The sequence below is a fragment of the Anopheles aquasalis genome, chromosome 2, assembly GCF_943734665.1.
Source record: "Anopheles aquasalis chromosome 2, idAnoAquaMG_Q_19, whole genome shotgun sequence".
Taxonomy (NCBI): Eukaryota; Metazoa; Arthropoda; class Insecta; order Diptera; family Culicidae; genus Anopheles; species Anopheles aquasalis.
In genome coordinates this window covers 60359714-60378942 of record NC_064877.1, presented here as the reverse complement: position 1 = coordinate 60378942, position 19229 = coordinate 60359714, and the positions used below count along the sequence as shown (strand labels likewise).

At 44.7% G+C, this 19229-nt stretch overlaps 2 protein-coding genes across 2 annotated transcripts; one reads left to right on the top strand and one right to left on the bottom strand.

The window, feature by feature from the left end:
• Window positions 1–2446: 2446 nt before the first annotated feature.
• On the top strand, window positions 2447–4496 carry LOC126576215 (hemicentin-2-like). The gene is made up of 5 exons (XM_050237394.1): window positions 2447–2617; window positions 2695–3193; window positions 3257–3429; window positions 3537–4263; window positions 4333–4496. The coding sequence occupies exons 1-5, from the start codon at window positions 2447–2449 to the stop codon at window positions 4494–4496; spliced, it is 1734 nt and encodes a 577-aa protein (XP_050093351.1).
• Window positions 4497–16296: 11800 nt separating this feature from the next.
• LOC126569374 (angiopoietin-4-like) lies at window positions 16297–17337 on the bottom strand. Its single transcript, XM_050226415.1, has 2 exons — window positions 17062–17337; window positions 16297–16944 (listed from the first exon to the last, which is right to left on the bottom strand). The coding sequence occupies exons 1-2, from the start codon at window positions 17335–17337 to the stop codon at window positions 16297–16299; spliced, it is 924 nt and encodes a 307-aa protein (XP_050082372.1).
• Window positions 17338–19229: the final 1892 nt, after the last annotated feature.

Sequence of the window (19229 nt, the reverse complement as noted above, 5' to 3'; positions counted from 1 at the left end):
CGCACACGAAGTCATGCCATCACCCACATCTGTAACGCATTAAGAACCAACTCTGTCCCGTCATCCGACACTCCTTTCCTTGACGCGACATTGCAAGCGGGCTCGTGCGCGTCACATGCGTAACAGCCGCAACTTTACCTACTCTAGCTGTGTTATGCCTGCATACATTTGGGCTATAACCGAAGTGACCTGACTCGAGACATCGGGGCGGGGCGCTTCAGGGGAATATAAGTTTAGCGACCGTAACTTGTATAGGGCCGTCAAATGTATGTAGCTCCATCCCTGAATCGAATGATCTCAAAACATCTTAGTTGTACTGCGTTGAGTCACCATCGGGCAGGAATGTAAAATTGTTAGTCACTCATAGGGATCCCAAATGACACGACTGTTACTGAGCAGAAGTAAAGTTTGCTTCATAGAACCAAGAATCGCATTTTGTATTCGATGAGTAACTGGTTTAGAAGATCTCAAAACCTCTCGTTGTTCATAAATTATGTATGCAAAATAAATCAAATAATAAGAAGAACGGCTAACGAAAGCGAAACGAAAACAACGTGAGATAAATGGAGCTTATTCTAAAGAAATTATATTGAAAAGGCAGAATCTATAATTTTGAAGTAATGCTGGTCACTCTAGCTCTAGTTTTCATCTAAGAATACACATCATTCTCTACCTACATTCTCTAGGGCAAGCAACAAAGTAAAATGCTCTATCGCCGTTGCTCTATAACATTTGAAGTAGATATAGGTCAATGTTCCTATGCTTGTATGGATGAAGCATGCATTCATTCTACTGGGAAATGAAATCACCAATGATGATAGCGTGCATCATATCTACTACGTGCGACGCAGAAGGGTAATCTGCATCCTCCAGATTGTGCATCCTCCAGATCCTCCAGATTGTGCAGTGCAGATTTCATTAGGTCCTCTCGTGTATCGCCAAGAACATGCAACGGATAAGCAAGAACACTCGACCAAGTTACTCATAGAATTATGAGTAATACATACGGATACATTTGCTGCAAGACACACGTAACAGTGTGCTATCAGCTTCGGTTCAGAACGATTGTTCAGTCGAGTTTCAGACCTTTGGCAGAAACAACCCAGACAAGTTGTTCTAGAAGAGGTTGCCTCTTCTCAGTTACTGGTACACAACTTTTACTAAAAAACTGTGCCATTTCATTTTTTCAAGTGCTTGTTTATGTTTCGTGACATTTACTATAACATTTGAACATAATCTGTGTTTTGTTTAAGTCATGCAGATTTGTTAAACGATTAAACGTATAGTATTTAGTGTTTATTATTGTGCAGTGCCAGAATGAAAAGAACTGTAAATGTTCTATGGGTCACTGTGATCATTTTGATCATAGGAAGGACATCAATAAAAGGTAAGTTTGATGATTGTTTATGCGAATTCAGCTTTGTGATTTGCGAGGTTTAAGGGCCATGTCATTAATATTTCCGTATAAATCATAATCATCAATATGAAGCATATACATGCGTAAATGACCTTGTAAATCATTTTTCGGAATGGAAAAAAATAGACAAAATATTTATATGTTATCCGAAATGATTGCTTTAAACCAATCTTCCACAAGCAGCTCTCGACAATGCTTTAGACGATAATTCCATGGACTTGCCTTTGATCGAATGGCCAGTTGACGAAGTGGTGCTGAGATACGGTGACACTTGGAACGTTACTTGCAAATGTTATACGCCAATCGTCTGGAAACCTTTCGACGTCGAGTACAAATGAGTAAGATTCACTATCTAACGGAGCCTAGCTTTACGTCAAGTTGCGTCACGTGATTAATAACATCCACAGGTCCCTCCAAACGTCACTGTTTCAAACTATACCACAACGGATCTCAACATGCCTTTTGGGAGCATGCTTACCATAACGAATGCATCAGCATTGATGGTTGGCCGGTACTATTGCGTACATTCCGAGAGAGAACAGGAAGATCTAGACGAAATGCTAGCTGAAAATGTAGCAAGCAGCATGTACGTGTATGTTGAAGATCCACACCAACTCGTGGTACCAGATGCTGTTAAATATTATAATTATAGAGAGGGAGTTGTGGTCGTCTGCAAACCGTCGCATCCGAAAGTGGAGTTGGAACTGTGTGGCCTACCCTACCAAGTAAGCCTTTCTTATCACGAATATCTTCCATGTATCTGTGAAATTTATTTTGGTCTTCATTTCATCCTCAGCGCTGTTTGCCGACTTTAGATCCAACAAAAGGATTTTTCATTGTAGGTGGTTTTTACAATCGGTCCGCTGAGTTTTATTATAAAGCTAATAGCACGAAACATTCTGCTAAGCTTGACATAATCAATGAAGGTACGTTGAATTTAATATTTTGTTGATCAACTTTACAGATTCCCGATTATAGATTATCGCTTTCCTCCTTTTTATTATTATTTCCTCGCTATTTATTAATAAAATGTTCCTTGATATTTTAGAAGGTTTGCTAAAACCCACCATCCACAGCAACGTCAGAGATTATGTGCCAATTGGCATAACAGTTCGACTGACCTGCAATTACGAGGTGTTTTTGGATAGAAACATCAAAATGTCGTGGAAAACACTTCCTAGTTACCAGCTCACCGAAATTGTGAGTTATTAGCTTCAGCCTTCAATGATTAATCATTCATATCACGACACTGGAACCTTTCACTGATTTTATTTCAGGATAAAGCAATATTTGTTGGAAACCAAACTGAAATCTCTATGCACAATCGGACTCTCATCAAGCGGGAACTCGTTATAGAAAATGTTACCCTAGCACACCAAAGAACATACCGATGTGAGGTTTTCGATGATAAAAACAATACGCATTATCATAATTTTAAGCTACAGGTTCGTGAGACTCCAGATGATTTCGTCATACTTAGCACAGCCCACAACCGAACGGTAATCAATCGAAGGTTAAACGAGAATGGAGAGACGACTCCAATTCAAATTATCATCCAACACAAGTCGTACCCCTTCAACATTACCTATGAATGGTTCAGAGACGAAGCTGGCATCATAGCAAGAAATGAAACAGACGATTACCAACAGGAAGTAACCGAGGACTACGTCAAACTGAGAATCAAACAACCGAAAGTATATCATACAGACAGCTACACAGTTTCAGTTCAAGCAGGAACTGCGAGTGCGAACTTCAGCATCTCGGTTTTTGTTTATGGTAGGTGAAAACTATGCCTATTATTGCTTAATTCGAGGATCTAATCCGGACAACCCTTCTCAGGCAAACCTTCCTTGAGTATGGATAGTATAAAAGCCATCAAAGGTGACCTCGCTATTTTTAGTTGTTTGGCCGAATCTTATCCGTCAGTGGATGAGAGTTTCATATTCCAGCCATGTGCGGCGGTACCATGGGGTAACTGTTCGATTGTAAATGAAACAGACCCAGGATGGCATGTAAGTAGCGTATGGTAAAAGTGCACAAATAATTAACAAATTTTTAAAACCAAGACACGGATCAAATTAATGAAACATTAAATGTAAAATTTATTCTTCACAAACAGGCAGGAACCGATGAGGTTGCAGCCATCCACTGGGCATCAGCAACATTCAAAATAGTCGCCAATGAGCCGGGGATTGTATACTGCAAGGCTAACAATACGGAGGGACACGCAATTGCGCTGGCCTATTTGATGTTGGAAGATTTGACTTCGGAAGATGTAAAGACCGATTTTATCAAACTGGAAATAGTTCAGCCGAAAAGGTGGATTACTGTTGGAGATAACGTTTCATTCGTATGTTCAGTAGTCACTCTCGGGGACACGGTTGTAATGAGTTTCGAGCACAATGAAAAGTCGTACCCTGGCACCGTAATACAAGACGATTCGGTGATGAAAAAAATGCAATTCACACTATTCAATGTTAGCTACCATGATTCGGGAGATGTATTTTGTATTGTAAACTACGGGATCAAACCAACAGAGCAAAGATCCCTTGACATGGAAGTGATAGAGGCAATCGCTCCTCAATTACGATCAGGCGAAATCAACCAGACTCTTATCGTTGACGTACTTAACCCCTTTAAACTCGAATGTGATGTTGGTGGAATACCTTCACCTACGATAACGTGGTTCAAAGATGGAGCGCCTTACGAGTACAATGTGAGCGATCCAACAGGTGTGTCTTCAATCATTTTTGAATATGCTATCCCAACACAGTCTGGACTATACGAATGCATTGGGGAAAATAAAAAGGGAAATATTACGATAACCAGGAACGTTACCGTACGAAGTAAGTAAACCAGTAGTGTGTCCAGCAGTATGAACAATTTACTAATGATATTTTACATTATAGTTCCAGAATTGAAACTGAGCGAGCCGCTACTGTATGCCACGGTGATGCTTCTATTACTGACAATTGCATTAGCGATAACGTCGCTGTTCCTCTACGTAAAGATGAAGCAGGCAACAGGAGTTTCACATTTTCAGGGCGGCCGCATTCAAATTGTGCCCTCATTGCAGTGATCATTTGTACAACTAACAATCTTTGTGTGACGTGCGTTAAGAGAGAGAGATTAAACGGCGAAGAAAGAGGCGCATGACGAAGAGAGAGGAAAAAAATAGGATAAAACAGCGCGTGCGGATGGTACAAGCGTTCTGTGCAAATTGTAACGACCAACGAGTAAAAAGGACACTAAATTTGTGGTCTTGCTGTCACTAAGAGTCTCCAACAAATTGTGTCTAGATTTCCTTATTCCGTTGCTAATCCTAAGTATCATTTGCAACACTTTGCATAATTATTATGCCTAAATGTCATGTTTACACTACTCTTATAACAAGAAACTTTAGTATTTGTATTAGTGTGCTATAAATTATTACAAAGCATTAATTAAGATTTAGCCACAAGACATCGAAACATTTAAAATCATACATGGAGATGTCATAGCTACTTAACCTCACTTTAACTAGATTATTAGTTCAAAACCCCGCATCCCATATAGCAGGTTGCATCTCTGACATGCGCTACGTAATTCAGAATTTATTGAACCATTGTGACAAAAAATGATCGTCTAACATTTTCAATAAGCCATTATATCAGTAAGGTTTCTCCCAAAGACACGCACTCTACACCCAGGTGATAACCATTTAAAAAATCATGTTAATAAATATGAAACACCAAACCATTCAAGGATCGCAGGACATTCGATAGAGTCGAAACGACAGCTCAGAGGTCAAGAAGCTCTAATCATCTCGGACAATCCCACCATCGTGGCCATTGAGCAGCAGTTTAGGATGGTTGGAAGTGGATAGAAATGTTCCAAATGTCCTAATGGCAAACTAACTCCAAAATGATCCCACATCCGTCCACTGATCCATCGTGAGATCACTGATCGCCACCATAAAAGCACCGTCTGGCTCTTCCGGTTTCATCCATTTGGCCTCCCTTGTCCTCAACTTGTCGTTCAGCGTTCTTGTGATTCGAAATAATCCGTTTGCGAACGGGAGAGCGATTCCGTGCGATTCTAGATGCCGCCTCCACAGGGCAGACATTTTCCGTGACTCGCTGACTCGAATGGAAGAATGGCAGGAAAAAGGAAAGAAAGTAAAAAGTCCCCGGTACAGACCGAGGCCGTTCTCTGATCGCTCCAGTCACTCGCCCGCTCCCCAAACGAGGCTGCGCCAGCGCGAATTCCGTTTACGAGCCTGCTCCATCGTGAGGTTGCTGTGCATATTGCTGCTGCCGCTGCTGATGGTGAAAAAACCCTCGAGTTCCACGCCGACGCCGTCACCGTCACCGTCGCCGCTGTGTTGAGATTCGCCGCGCGTTGAGATTAGAGATAATGTGCTTTTATTTACGACATAATAAATGTTCGAATAAAATATGTACCCGGGGCCGAACGAACGGCGATCGTGTCATGCGTGTTCCGTGCGGACCAGTTCACGGTGAATGCGAAGATGATACTCGCTCGCTCGTTGGAGTGCGCTCTGAGTCCGGAGCGGAAGCGAGACGGTGATGAAAAGAGAAAAAGGAAACGCGAGAGAGAGAGAGAGAGAGATGGTTTAGTATTATTTTTATTGCTATTTTTCTTTAAAAATAACAACAAAATTCCTCTCGGTCCGGTTGCGGGCGGCTTAAGTGCCTCCGGTGCTCCATCAGGACGATGATCACGATGATGACCACGATGGCGATGCTGATGAGGGGGTGGCTCCTTCATGCGATCAGCCATGCGCTTCCCATCATGTCATACAGCGAGGCCACGCAGTGAGTACGTAATGAGCATAGCTAAGGACCGATGATGAGCTGCACCGACTCGAAGATGTATTTCACGTTCCACATTTTAGTTCCGGCATATCCGTATCCGCAGCATCACCAATCACCAAGCGATGGATGTGACCGAAGGGACGCGTTTGACAACCGTTCTAAGGCCACACGAAGGCTACCGATAGTAGCATTGCACCTGGCCACTGGAGTTGATCCGTTGCACGTGGTCTCTCCGTCGCAATGCAAAGTGGACCCGCACCACCACCACGCGGTGTCGATCGAAAATGGCTTCATTTGTGGCATCGCTCGAAGGCAGCAACAGCAGCGGAGAGACTAAACAAGCGCGCGTCGATGCTGCACCACTAACGACGACGACGACGACGACGGTGATCTCCCTGGGTAGGCCTGGGAGTCTCACTCCACCGAAACGATCACAACAAGCACCGGAGACGTCGACGCCAACGATGACTGGACGGCGGTAGACCGCGGTAGTAGTGCCGCGATGTGAGAAAAAGTCAAAGGTGTGCCATTAACTGGTGCGATTAAGCGGTCCGGGACACCTTTCGCAGCATGTCGTTCTGGAGCGACTGCCCGGAGCAAGAGAGGAGGAGGCGAGGAGGAAGTTGGTTGAGGAAGGCCGGTTGAAGAAGCCTCCAGGGCCCAGACCAGAGGAGAGGCGGCAATTAATTGCTTGACTTAATTGTCTAAATTTAACATCATCACACCGCTGTCACCGCGTGGCCTGGTCTTGGGGGGGGTGACCGGAAAGAACAACCAACAGAGAGAGAGAGAGAGAGAGAGAGAGAGAGAGAGAGAGAGATAGAGAGAGAAGAGAAGACATAGAAAAGAAAACCGCCAGAGATGGAACGAAGAGCGAAGCGAACGTTTGTGGAAATCAACGTAACCTTTCGCTTCCGAGAACCTCTCCGGCCCATCGGTGACCGGAGATCGGCCAAGCTGGCTGGCGAATTCGCGTTTAATCGAGCATTAAACTGCACCACCTCGCTGGACAATGGATGCTGGGCAACATTGTTGCACCATCAGGCTCGACGCGTCGACCACCGTCACTGGGTCCCGGCGGGCGGGTTTATTTGGAAGCAAATTCCTTCCCGCGACCTCCTGGAATGCTTCGCCTAGTGGAGGAGGGTGGTGACGATTAAAATGCCACCAAACAGCGGGGCAAGCCAGTAGCGGACGACGACGACGACGACGAGTGACCAAAGCGTCGTGCTGCCGTGTGCCCACGACCCCAACACCCGAGCGGTCCGGACCGCTGGCAGTCCAAAACTGTTGTAAAACACATTTTTATTGACATTTCGAACGAGGGTCTGGAGCGGCGCGAACTGCTTCGCTGTACCGATGAATGAAGGAGTCCCGTTGCTTTGGTGGAAGAGTGCCGGGCACAAAGTGGGCAACTAGCAGTACGCGGACCACGAAGTGACCACGAGCTACGAGCTCGTGGCTTCCGTTAAATTAGTGACAAATTACCGCACTATTAAGTCCGGCGGTGAGACATGTCGGAACAGATTGGGCAATAAGGTGGTTGCTTGTATGCTTGCTATGCTGTACCAGAGATACCGAAGGGTCATTAGGTCTGAAGTGGTCTAGTTCAGTCTAGAGGTCAGTGGTGGCTAATCTGATAACAATCAATACCAGTTGATGATACTAATTTGAACAATATACTGAAAAGCACATGCATTACCAGATAATAAGATTGTTAATTGAATTTAAACTATCTTTTATTAATTCAATGCTCTAAGCATCATCTGAGCATTGATTCAATAAGGGAAACCATTATTTCTATGCAGTCACAATTCACCGCATTAAGGGGGGACTTCGGTATTTAGTTTTAATTTGTGACACATGTTTTTAACATTTTTCCCTGAAAGCTGATTCTTTCAAGAGTATTGTGTAAGCGTTTTGGATCAATCGAGGAAAAACTGACAGAGATACAGATTTTTGAAAATCCGCGTTTCATACAAGGCTCCATGCGGCTCGCTACTTTGAAGCGCGTTTCCCAAAACCAACGTTTTTAAAGTCGGTGTCCATCGTACCGTAAAAGCTACTGAGCCGATCGATTTGAAATTTTTAACACATAATTTGCACACTTTTTGCCAGGTAACCCCGTCGAGAGATCATTAAAATTGTTTATACTTTTTTTAAAACAATTCTGTAAAGCTCGATTTTTTTGGCAGAATCGCAAAAAGCATACCTTTTTCAACTTAAAAAATCTGCCAAAAATCTAAAAATTAGAATATCAACAAAAACTCCCCGGGGCTACCTAGATAAACTTATAATCTTTCTAACGAATATCGATTTTTATTTTTCTGATGACCCGTCACGCAGCTACGATGGGCACCGTAAAAAGTAACTTTTCGTCGACACGCCTACCAAAATTTGATGCCATGGAATAGTTTGTTCATGAATGTTGTTCAAAACTATATCAAATATTCTTCAAAAGTTGTTGATTAATATGCCATTTATTTGCATAAATAAAAATGAATGGTTATGTCACAAAAAATCGTCAAAAAAGGGCTTTTTTTTGGCCCGAAAATACCGAAGTCCCCCCTTAATCAACGCTTGTCTCAAGGAACCTTAATTTTCGAATCTACTCATTTTGTTTCTATTCGATTATGATCGGAGATAGCACCTTCAATTGGAGCACTTAGATGATCATCGACTGTTCCAGGGCATTAGAAATTATGTTCGATCATCCTTGGATTTGATAAATTTCAAAATTGCAGTGTTTTTAACGCGATAAGATAACTGAGCGATATCATCACGCATATCGCTGCATGAAGAGAAATTATTGTAGTAAATGAGGATTATGATACTAGAAGATCAAAATAATTTGATGCTAGACGCCCAGAAACCACAAAAAATTAAAAACAACGAGAAAAAATGCTAAAACTATTAAGAAGGACACGCATATTTTCTAAACGCACGCATACGCAAAAGACGAAACGAAAAGTCTAGCTCAAGGATTGAAATGTGAGTTTGTGCGAGTCATACAAAAGGTGATGAGATTTTAAATTAAATCGATCATAATCTATTTCCACAATTAGCGTGAACAAAATCATTGCCAATCCCCAGCGTTGTAGAGAACACAAATTTGACTCATGTTCGGGACCGTTCGTTTGTCCACCTGTTGAGTGTCCGCTTTGATCAACGTGTGCGATATCCTTAGCAGCGCACGAATAAGATGTCTTCATTATAAACCGACCACGAGAACGAATTTAATAGATCGTTTGCCGTACTGCTAGGCATCGCATCGGAGCAGACGAGACCACAGGCAAAGAGTTTTGCAATAAAACTCCGTTAATGAGATGCAGCCCCATGCGTAAACCGTATCCGAGGGATTATAAAAAGGGAAAAAACGACATCCGAGCCAACCTACTCGCCAGCGACGCACCGCCCATTATTGCAGCGTAATTTATGCAATCAAACCATCATCAATGTCAGATCATCTCGGTCGCAAATGAAAATTATCATCGCGCATAAATAGAAACATCACTATCCACAACCTTCGCCGTATTAAACCATTCCGAATGGTTTCTGGATCATTAAAAAGCCACCGTGCGCGGCCGGTCATCCGGTGTGACTGCTCAGCTCAGCACCGAACCCCGGTGGCACTAGTTCTCGGTCGCAAAGGCCATCCCATTAATAAAAAAAAAGAGTCTGAAAATGACCGCAGTGCACAGTCGCACATTAAATTAGCGACCTCGGAATCCCCTTCTTCTCCTCTTTCTCCTACCTTCTCCTCTCCTTTCTCTGTCTAGGAATGGCTGCAGGACTGTCATTTATTATGCACGTTGCCATTCAAACCACACCCGAACAAAATCTGCTTCCGCTCTCGTGTGGGCGACCACCGTAAATGGTGCGGTCGACCTCGCACAAATCTGCGGTGCCATGTTGGCGGACGGACGGGTCTGATAAGAAGATAACGATACGACGATCGGATATTGCAATCGAACGCGACGTCATTCAGCGCGATGATGGACCCTCCCGAGTGGCGATGCTTTCGGGGATTCGTGGCGGATCTCTCCGATTGGCATCGCGACGGTTCGCGTCAAGAAGTCTCACGACACGCCACCAGCATCATCACTTCGTCCCATCAGCAGCATCACCTCGCGGCTGGCGAATGCACATACGAGATCCGATCAGCGAAAGCAAAGGCAACAGCAGCGGTGCAGTTTTCGTTTTTCGCAGTGGAGTTCGTTTGTCCAAATCTTCATTTTAGTATCATCCCCCCCGTTAGGATCCCACTCCTCTGCTTCGCTGCGCTGCGCTTTTATTTGTTTTGCCTCGCTTGGCCAGTTTTGCGGTTTTTCGCCTTCGCTTATTTTACGACTATTTGGCGATCCGCGGTCCGGCGATCGTCGACCATTTGCCTCTCGCCTCTCAACCATCAGTGGTCATCATCATCATCATCGTGGTCGTCATTGTCGTCGCCGTCGTCGTCGTGGTCGTCACATTATATCGCTCTATAAAAAGGTAGTAAAAACACCAGAAATGTTTTTCTCATCTCCGCCCGGGAATTACTATCCCCATTCTGTCACTCCCGTTCCTCCCGGCCTCCACTTCCGTCGGTGCTCCCGTCTGCTTCCTTCCCCGATTCGAGTAGCATTCTTTCTCTTTTTTACTTTCACGGTCGGTGAAGGAAGTCTTCCAGTCCTCCGAACCTCGAAGCTCATTTCCCTGTCCCGAACGAGGTGCTGCTGCTGCTGCTGCAGGTCGCTGGTGAGCTCGCCATTCTGTCAAAAGCCCACCACTCAAACTCCAACTACTACGGGGCTTCGGGTTTCGTCCGAAATCCCGGCCCCGTGGCAGCGAAGAAGTGCAAATTATATGCACATAATAATTTTACGGACTTGCTGGACGGCCACTGATCGCGCTGGGTGAGTGCTGGGAACAAACAAATAAAATGAAATCCACTCGATCGATCTGCGGTGACACAGAAAGAGAAAGAGAAAGAGAAAGAGAGAGTCAGAGACAGAGCCGGTGCGATAGGAAGCAATCGAGCGATGGGATGGAATGAACAGATTTATATGGCGGCGTTAACTATCGGAATGGTCCGAGGATCCGATCAGGAAGCCGACCATGCGAGGAATGTGCCAGCGTTTGTCGATATTATATTTTAATGTGCAAACCGTCAAACCACGCGCACGCACGCACACACAGAGAAACACACTTTACCTATTAACTTCCATTTTTTCGGTGGGGTAAGTTGCGGTTGGTGATATATCGAGTACCTCATAAAGTCCTGTTATCCTTCCAAAAGCGGGCCTGCGCTTGGGTGAAGCACCAACCCAGCCCGGGGAACCGGTTGCGGCAGTTGATGAGTTCAGTTGCAGGCCCCATGCGGACCAGTGGATTTTTTTCCTGCAAATCGATCCCGGTCAGTATTGCCTTATCGCGCAGGAAGGGGGAGGAAGCGAATCAAACGAGGATGCGGCATCGGTCAAACAATCCAAATTGATGCCGATAGTAACGCATCTGACGCGGTGAGCCACGAGACAATTGCTCGATCAAATGGTGCATTTTATTTGACAAAGGTACCACTTTGTCGAAAGCATTCTTGGACGCCATCGCGTCAACACCGAATCTGGTTGGTTCGACATGGAATGTAGGTTAGTGATTAAGCGTAAGAACCGTGCAAGAAGCAAGAAGCTGCCTACCTCAAGCAGGAATTGCGAACCTACTTCCTTTGGAAGAGGAGCCGCATACAAATGACTGATTATTTTTGTTTGAAAGGTGCATCCTTAAGGAACTTTCAGGCCAAATTTCACTGGAAGCAAAGTTATGGCGCATAAAGTGACGGTAGGTTTGGGTGGTCGGTACAAGCCTTCTGAACGGCCAAATAACCAGTATCAAGTTTAGCTTTTAAACGTTTACTAAATATTTACTAAATTGATTGAGTAAGTTTGTGGTGATGATTTTCTATCCAGTGTCAAAGTTTATGAGTAGTATACGCGTTTCAAAGCCGATCGTGGAGGCCTCAGCGACAACATCCATGTAGGCCAAGCCAAGTCCGTGATTACGCCAGAATGCATCGAAAGAGTGCGGGATTTTCTCAAATTAAAAAAAATAACCGAGCCAAACGGTTACTACCGAATATTATCTTGATGTTTTGAGGTGTTTAATGCATCTTATTCGACGGATTCTGCAAGAATATCGTGAAGAAGGGAGTTTTCGCTTGTTGCGCCCATAATGCGTCGTCTCATCGATCCACGCTCAACACTGTTTTTTACCGAAAACTGTATTTTATCGAAAAATACTTCACCGTAATCACTTGATCTGGTACCCTGTGGCTTTTAATTATTCAATAAACTTCATTTAGGGATGAAAGGAAAACGCTATGCTGATATTTTGGCCGTTCAGAAGACTTGTACCGACCACCCAAACCTGCCATCACTTTATGCGCCATAATTTTGCTTCTAGTGGATCAAATGCCATGAAATTTAGCCTGAAAGTCCTTAAAGGTGGACCTTTCAAACAAAAATACCCGAATTAAGATAGCGCCACTAGAAGCATTCCTATGGAAAAAGTCTTATGGAAGGAAAAGGCGACAGACCATGTAGAACATTTTTAATTCAGTTTTAAATACATTGTATACTTTAATTTAGTAGTTACTTCAATGTGAATAGTTTATAGATTTAATGCAATGCATTTTAATGCATTAGCAAAACGCGCATTTTTAAACAATATTACGACATTACATACGAACTGCAAAGAATTTGCAAATGGTAACGAACACCGAAGCTAATCATTGATTACAAGAAGCCTATTTCAGTTGATGCTCGTTAATTGCCAAATTCAAGCGATATTTCATTCTCCAAAAACACTTCCACGACTTGTGTTGAGATCACTTGCGATCTCTCTCTCTCTCTCTTCTCGCGAAATTTCACCGACGGACGCTCACTGATTATTGTCAACCTTCACCTTCAATCACATTCACCCATGCTATCCGTGGGTGCGATATTCATAAAAGCCGGAATTCTCCGCTATCTCGCTATCGACACGGCGGCCACTTTCCGCTCCAAACGCAACACACGCATGCACGCGTTTCGCTTTCTTCGGCTCACGCGTTGGCCTCAACAGTGCACACCTGCCCATGGCCTTTCAGAGCGAAGGTGTCGGTAATCGGCTTGCTAAACTGCAGCACCTTCGAACACCGGGATTACCGGGACCGATGCCAATAGGGCGCCCAGCTTGGCGCACCCTCACCCCCACGCACACAGGACATACCAGAAACACGTCATTTGTTCCGCTTTCAATGGTGCGCGGGGGGGGGGGGGCAAGCGAGGAGAGCAACCGGAATGCTTTGCTTACCCAATAGCTAAACGATCTTCTGATCCCGCCTGCCTCGATCTCGAGCTGACTGCTTAACATTCCACCAACCCTTTTCGGTCACCAGCCAGCGATCGTAAATGCATTATGCACCTTTTTTACGCTCGCGTTCCCCTCCCCGGGATGGGATCAAACCAACAATGACCAGCGGCAGATCGCGCACAAAATCGAGCGTCACTCTGACGGCATGGTCGACGCGGTGTGCGCCGCCCTGATCGAGCACAGATCATTACATTTTATGACACTCTCGCGCGATCCCCTTCCACTCTCTGTCTCTTCCTCGTCTGTAAAGGAAGCGGGCGAGGAGGATGAGAGCGAGCAAGCGAGCGAGCGAGCGAGGGATCATCGATTCCACTTCACTTTATGCTTCTAACAAACTGCCCAAAATCACGACGCTAATCCATTTATGGTGCCAATAATTTCCCAGCTTTACATCGTTCCCAAGGGCAAGAAGAAGCGGGAGGGGGTGGCTCCACCAACACCGGCACCAGGCTCCACAGTTCCACTAAAAGAAAAAAACTGAGGGAGAGAGAGAGAGAGAAAGAGAGAGCACGGAAGGAGCTTGGAAGGTAATTTGGAAGCTCACGTAACGAGCTCCAGCGACTGCGACACGCTGCTCCCCCTGGGCCACAGACCAAAGCCAGGGGAGGAAGGTGGTTGACGAGGACGCACCGGCAGCAGCATTTTCACTTCTCTGCCCTAAACCTGCGCTACTCTGGCACCGAACTCACCACCACCAGCAGCAACAGCAGCAGCAGCATGGTTTTCGAATTACTATTTGTTTTCCCATTCCCGTGGCTCCATTTGCTGGGGAGAAGGGGACCGGAGGGGGTAGGGGGGAGTACCGCACCCACCTAGCGCGCTAACGACGAAATATGGGAAATCTATAATTTAGGTAACATCTTCTTCGTCCGCCCCTTTGACTTCTCCCTCTTCGGACTACGTCCCCTAATCGGAACCAGATAACCGGAGTTGTTGTCACTCGGCATGAGTGGGATCCGCATGGAGTGGAGTGGAGTGGAGGCTAGCGAAACGCGGTCTACCGGCATCACTCATTCTAACGACTGTGCACCCGGCTTCCTCAGCAGAGACCAAGCCCCGGTTCCTACCAGTTCCTGGGGACGATTCCGATTCGACTCCGCGCCGAACTAGAAGCTAGACGGTGGTAACTCCACCGACAGAGAGTGGCAGGGGGGGGGGGGAGATATATTGTAATGGTTATTGTTATTGCAATCCCCCCAAAAGATGACGACGTCCGTTAGTGAGGGACGTTGCGCACTCGTACCGCGACCGCGAATGGTGGACTGGGGTGACCGCGAGTTCAAACGGTGCCGCTCCCGATGGCGATGACGATCGCCGGATGCGTTCCCGGCCGATTCATGCGCGGCCATTGAACCCGCACCCGAATGGAACGGGGTGTGATTTTAGAGGACATTTAGTCATCGGCGGTACCCCGCACACTCTCGCGGATCGACGCGGGTTATCGCTGCCGCTTTTCGGAGGTTCCGAGTTGAAGGAGCGCCGATTGTTGGCCAGTGGGTTGAGAGTGATAAGGAACCCACACCCCACACAGCTGGGGGTTGACAGACTGCGTTCGGTACCGGCGTCAGTTTGGCGGAGATGTTGATCAATGGTCGTCCATTTCAATGATTAGGCGAGAATAAATAACTTTTTTCAACACTTCTCTAAAGTATGATTATTGGAACTACTTTTAGGTATTAAACATTTAGATCTCTGTTAAGGAGAATGCACAAACGTACTCCACAATATTCCAGGTCCAGGAGTTGGAAAATGTTTTCTTCTCCTAATGTCAGGAAGAAACTATTGCAAACATCAATTTATAAACGAACGATCGGGCTTTGTGGGATGGAAAACATTACCAGTAAGTCAGTGATACAAAGGCTAACGCTGTGCTTTTGCAGTAGTTTTGTTCTATCGAACAGTCCGGGTGGGCCTGGAATTTATTTCTTGAATATTCCGGTCCCCGATCTCTCACTCTCAGCCCCTGGTAGCTGTACATGTATGGTTCCCGTTTTCTAGGAGTGGTTCTATGCGATTGCGCTTCTCTTCTGACACTTTCGGATCTAATTCTTTCTGATAATATTTGTCAACTGCATTCAATTAACATTTGCTTTTGTTGCACCAATAAACTGCTACCTACTGTCCAAGCGTACAATGTGGTATGGAACACAAAAAAAAACATTTAAAATTGTTTTTGGGCGATTACAGATTTAGTCTGGAAGTTTAGTTTAGTGTTTAGTCAGCCTCACCTTGAGGAATGTTACATCTCATGATGTCCTGGCAGCAGGAACTATGAAGCACCATTGCGCTCCTGCCAGCGATAAGATGGAGCTTTGGAAGCCAAAGCTGCTCTATCTGCTATACGCTATATGGTACATTGTCCCGACCTGGGCGGAAGCGCACCGTACCGATGCAACCCTCATGATGACCATTTTCCGAGCATTTTCTTTCGTCATGTTACGACCAATACATCCAGTCATTATATTCTTACCTAGTTTCTTTCTTTATTTTTCAAAACTAATATGGTGTTTCGGATGAATTGTATATTTGAACTGTGAGAAGCAAATATTTTCCTCATTTAAAAGACTTTTCCCGGAATTTATTTAAAGAAATGGATTTTTTTTGTCTATTTTGCTTCGATTCGGTATTGTTGGATTTCCATTCATTGTACCATTAATGTGACTAGAAACGCTATTCCAGCTCCCGGATCATCATTCGCGAGTAACTCAATCCTTGAAATTCACGGAAAGAAAACCAAAACATTGATTTTGTATCGTGAGCATTCATGTACCGCCCGTTCAAATTCGCTGCGGCACAATCCCAGTGCCACCATGCACCTTCGCGCTCCTGTGCACAATGCCTGTCGCTGTTCTCATCATTATCCCGATCTTTCGTAGAGAACTTCATACCTTTATCATAAAAGTAAATGGCATCATCTGCTGTTCCCCTGTAGTTTCCAAATTCTTTCAGCACATATTGCTCACTTTCACTACCGATCTCGAATGCATCGTACCGCGCATACTTGTACGTTTCATTAAAGTCTTTCAATTGAACGACAAATTCATGCTTACGACCACTTGTTATCTGGTGGACCTTCTCGAGACCTAACCAGAACTCGTCGTACACATCTCCAAAACCGTCACGAAACTCATTCCACCCTCGGTAAAAGTCCAGTGATCCATTGTAACGGTACTGAAACACAATCCATCCACCGCCGAACGATTTCTGTTCACAATACACTTCAAACGGTTCACTATCATTCTTCACGCGGATCAGATACGTTCCGGACACTTTCGAAGGAACATTTTTGCACGAGAAACCATCCACCGTTAGCTTGGGCTTCCGAGTTGTTCTAGTAGTTGTAGTGCTAGTAGGTGTTGATGGTGGTGCTGTTGTTGTCGGTAGCTGTGGGACACTAACTTCCGTTGGTGTGATGATTTCAGATATTTGGTGCACCTGTGGCAAGACATTCATTATCTGCTGACTGATGTTATGCACTTTGTCGTCGTCGCTATCGAGTTTATGAAGAGCTGTAGGCAATTCCTGCTGCCGGTTGTGAGCGTCGCTTCGATTAAGCACGGCTTGATTTTCCAATTTATAAAGCACGGTGAACATTTCTTTTTGGATCTGTTCTTGGTTAGATCGATAGTCCTTCAAGGCTGCCACTATCTCTACTTGGGTGGATTGATGTTCCTGGATCATGTCCTCAATCTTTTTCAACTGCAACTGCATACTCCCCATCATCTGCAATCTATCTTCCATCGCCGCTAACTTGCCCACGAGTAACTCTAGCATCACCTTTACTGACGGATAGCCGGATCCTTCCTCCTCACTAGGATCAAGAGCGCTTGCATCAACATAGAGAACAGCACAAAAGACGATTAAACAGATGCTCAGCTTCATTTCAGGTACGTACATTTTCACGCAGCGAGTCAACCTGAAATCTGAACGATGCCTCTAACCTGTTCGAAGGAAGGTTTCATACTGATTCAATGTCAGAACCACCACTCTGATTCCCGTAGGAACGGAGCGATCGAGAGCAAACATGATTATTTACGTGTTTGCGCACATTTCATTTGATAAGCCATGCCGTGCTGGTTTGCTGGAGGATGTTTCAGTCTCTCTGTGAGACCTTTATTTGGGAGATAATCACCTCCTTCCATTGCAACTGCATCTCATCATTATTGATAGACATACATTCTGAGGTTAGTAATCACACGGCAATCAAATTCATATCACTTTGCACGGTTTCCCTTTGGCACTTTGAACACATTTCAAGCAGAATACCAGGATCATTTTATTTTTTTTAATCATTGCCATTCATTTATAGTTCTTTTTCATTGAATTAGCCCATTATTTTTCGTATAATTGAACGAACGGTTCACAAAAGTGCTGTAATGACAAATGTGCGTAAAACTCATGCCATTGAGAGCAATTCTATTCGCAAATCATCCAACCGGCGGCTTTTCTACAGCTTGAAAACGAATAAACTCACATTTACTTTCATATGCGTGGCATTAGACTCAACAATTTCGATCTTCTTGATGCGTGGAAAGAAAAGACACGCAATGACCCTTAACAGGGAAGTATTTTCGGGCCTGAGTTAAAAGAACTAGAAGCTGCTGCTGATTCCGAGGCCAACATTGAATACCGTCGTCGTATAGACCGATGCACAGCGCCAGGAGATAGTCGTTATCAGCCGACCTAAAAAGAGGAATCAGCAAACGATCGGTGCGAGATGGAAAAAAACCTCGCGAAATGATGCTGCCGCTACTGTTGGGAGGAAGAGAATTAATGATTGTCAAGCCTTTTGAGCATTATCTCTTCCCCAACACCGGTTCAACCCACAAATGGACCATTTTCTAAGCATTTTCTTTCGTCATATTACGGCCAGTGCTTCCAGTCATTGTATTCTTTCCGAGATTCTTTCATTATTCATTACAACTGAAATGCTGTTTCAGATTAATTCTGGGTTTGTGCTATGGGAAGCAAATATCTTCTCGTTTAAAGGACATTCCGGATTCTTTTTGAAAACATCATTTTTAATTTATTTTGTTTTGATTTAACATTGTTGAAATTTTTCATTCATCTGATCATCATACGTGAGAAGCTCAATCCTTTCGAATTCTTATTGAAATCATACCAAAACATTGATTTTCGGTTGACGACATTCATGTAACGTCCGTTCAAATTCGCGGCAGTACAATACATCCCGTGCCACCATGCACCATGCAAATCTTTCAATTCAAGGACCAATTCATGCTTTCGGCCACTTGTTATCTGGTGGACCTTCTCGCGACCCAACCAGAACTCATCGTTCACATCTCCAAAACCGTCACGAAACTCATTCCACCCTCGGTAAAAGTCCAGTGATCCGTCGTAACGGAACTGAAACACAATCCATTCACCACCGAACGCTTCCTGCTCACAAAACACTTTGAATGCAGCTCTATCATTTTTCACACTGATCAAACAGCGCTTTTTTCGGTTCATGCTAATAAATGAGGCCGCTTCTGGCGTGTAACATAGCATCGCACATAGCAGCAAAATATCACAGAGCCTCCACTGCACTCAACTATTCTTTTGACCTAGTTTTACACGCCGATCGTCCTATTTGTCTGCGC

What these genes read in the sequence shown, in the direction of transcription:
- LOC126576215 (XM_050237394.1), top strand. Translation starts at nt 2,447, where the DNA reads ATGTTCCTTGATATTTTAGAAGGTTTGCTAAAACCCACCATCCACAGC. An exon ending in GTTACCAGCTCACCGAAATT is followed by an intron (nt 2,618 to 2,694) that starts GTGAGTTATTAG and finishes ATTTTATTTCAG; the next exon opens with GATAAAGCAATATTTGTTGG. An exon ending in AAACAGACCCAGGATGGCAT is followed by an intron (nt 3,430 to 3,536) that starts GTAAGTAGCGTA and finishes CTTCACAAACAG; the next exon opens with GCAGGAACCGATGAGGTTGC.
- LOC126569374 (XM_050226415.1), bottom strand. Translation starts at nt 17,337, where the DNA reads ATGCAGTTGCAGTTGAAAAAGATTGAGGACATGATCCAGGAACATCAA. An exon ending in TAATGAATGTCTTGCCACAG is followed by an intron (nt 16,945 to 17,061) that starts GTGCACCAAATA and finishes ACAACTCGGAAG; the next exon opens with CCCAAGCTAACGGTGGATGG.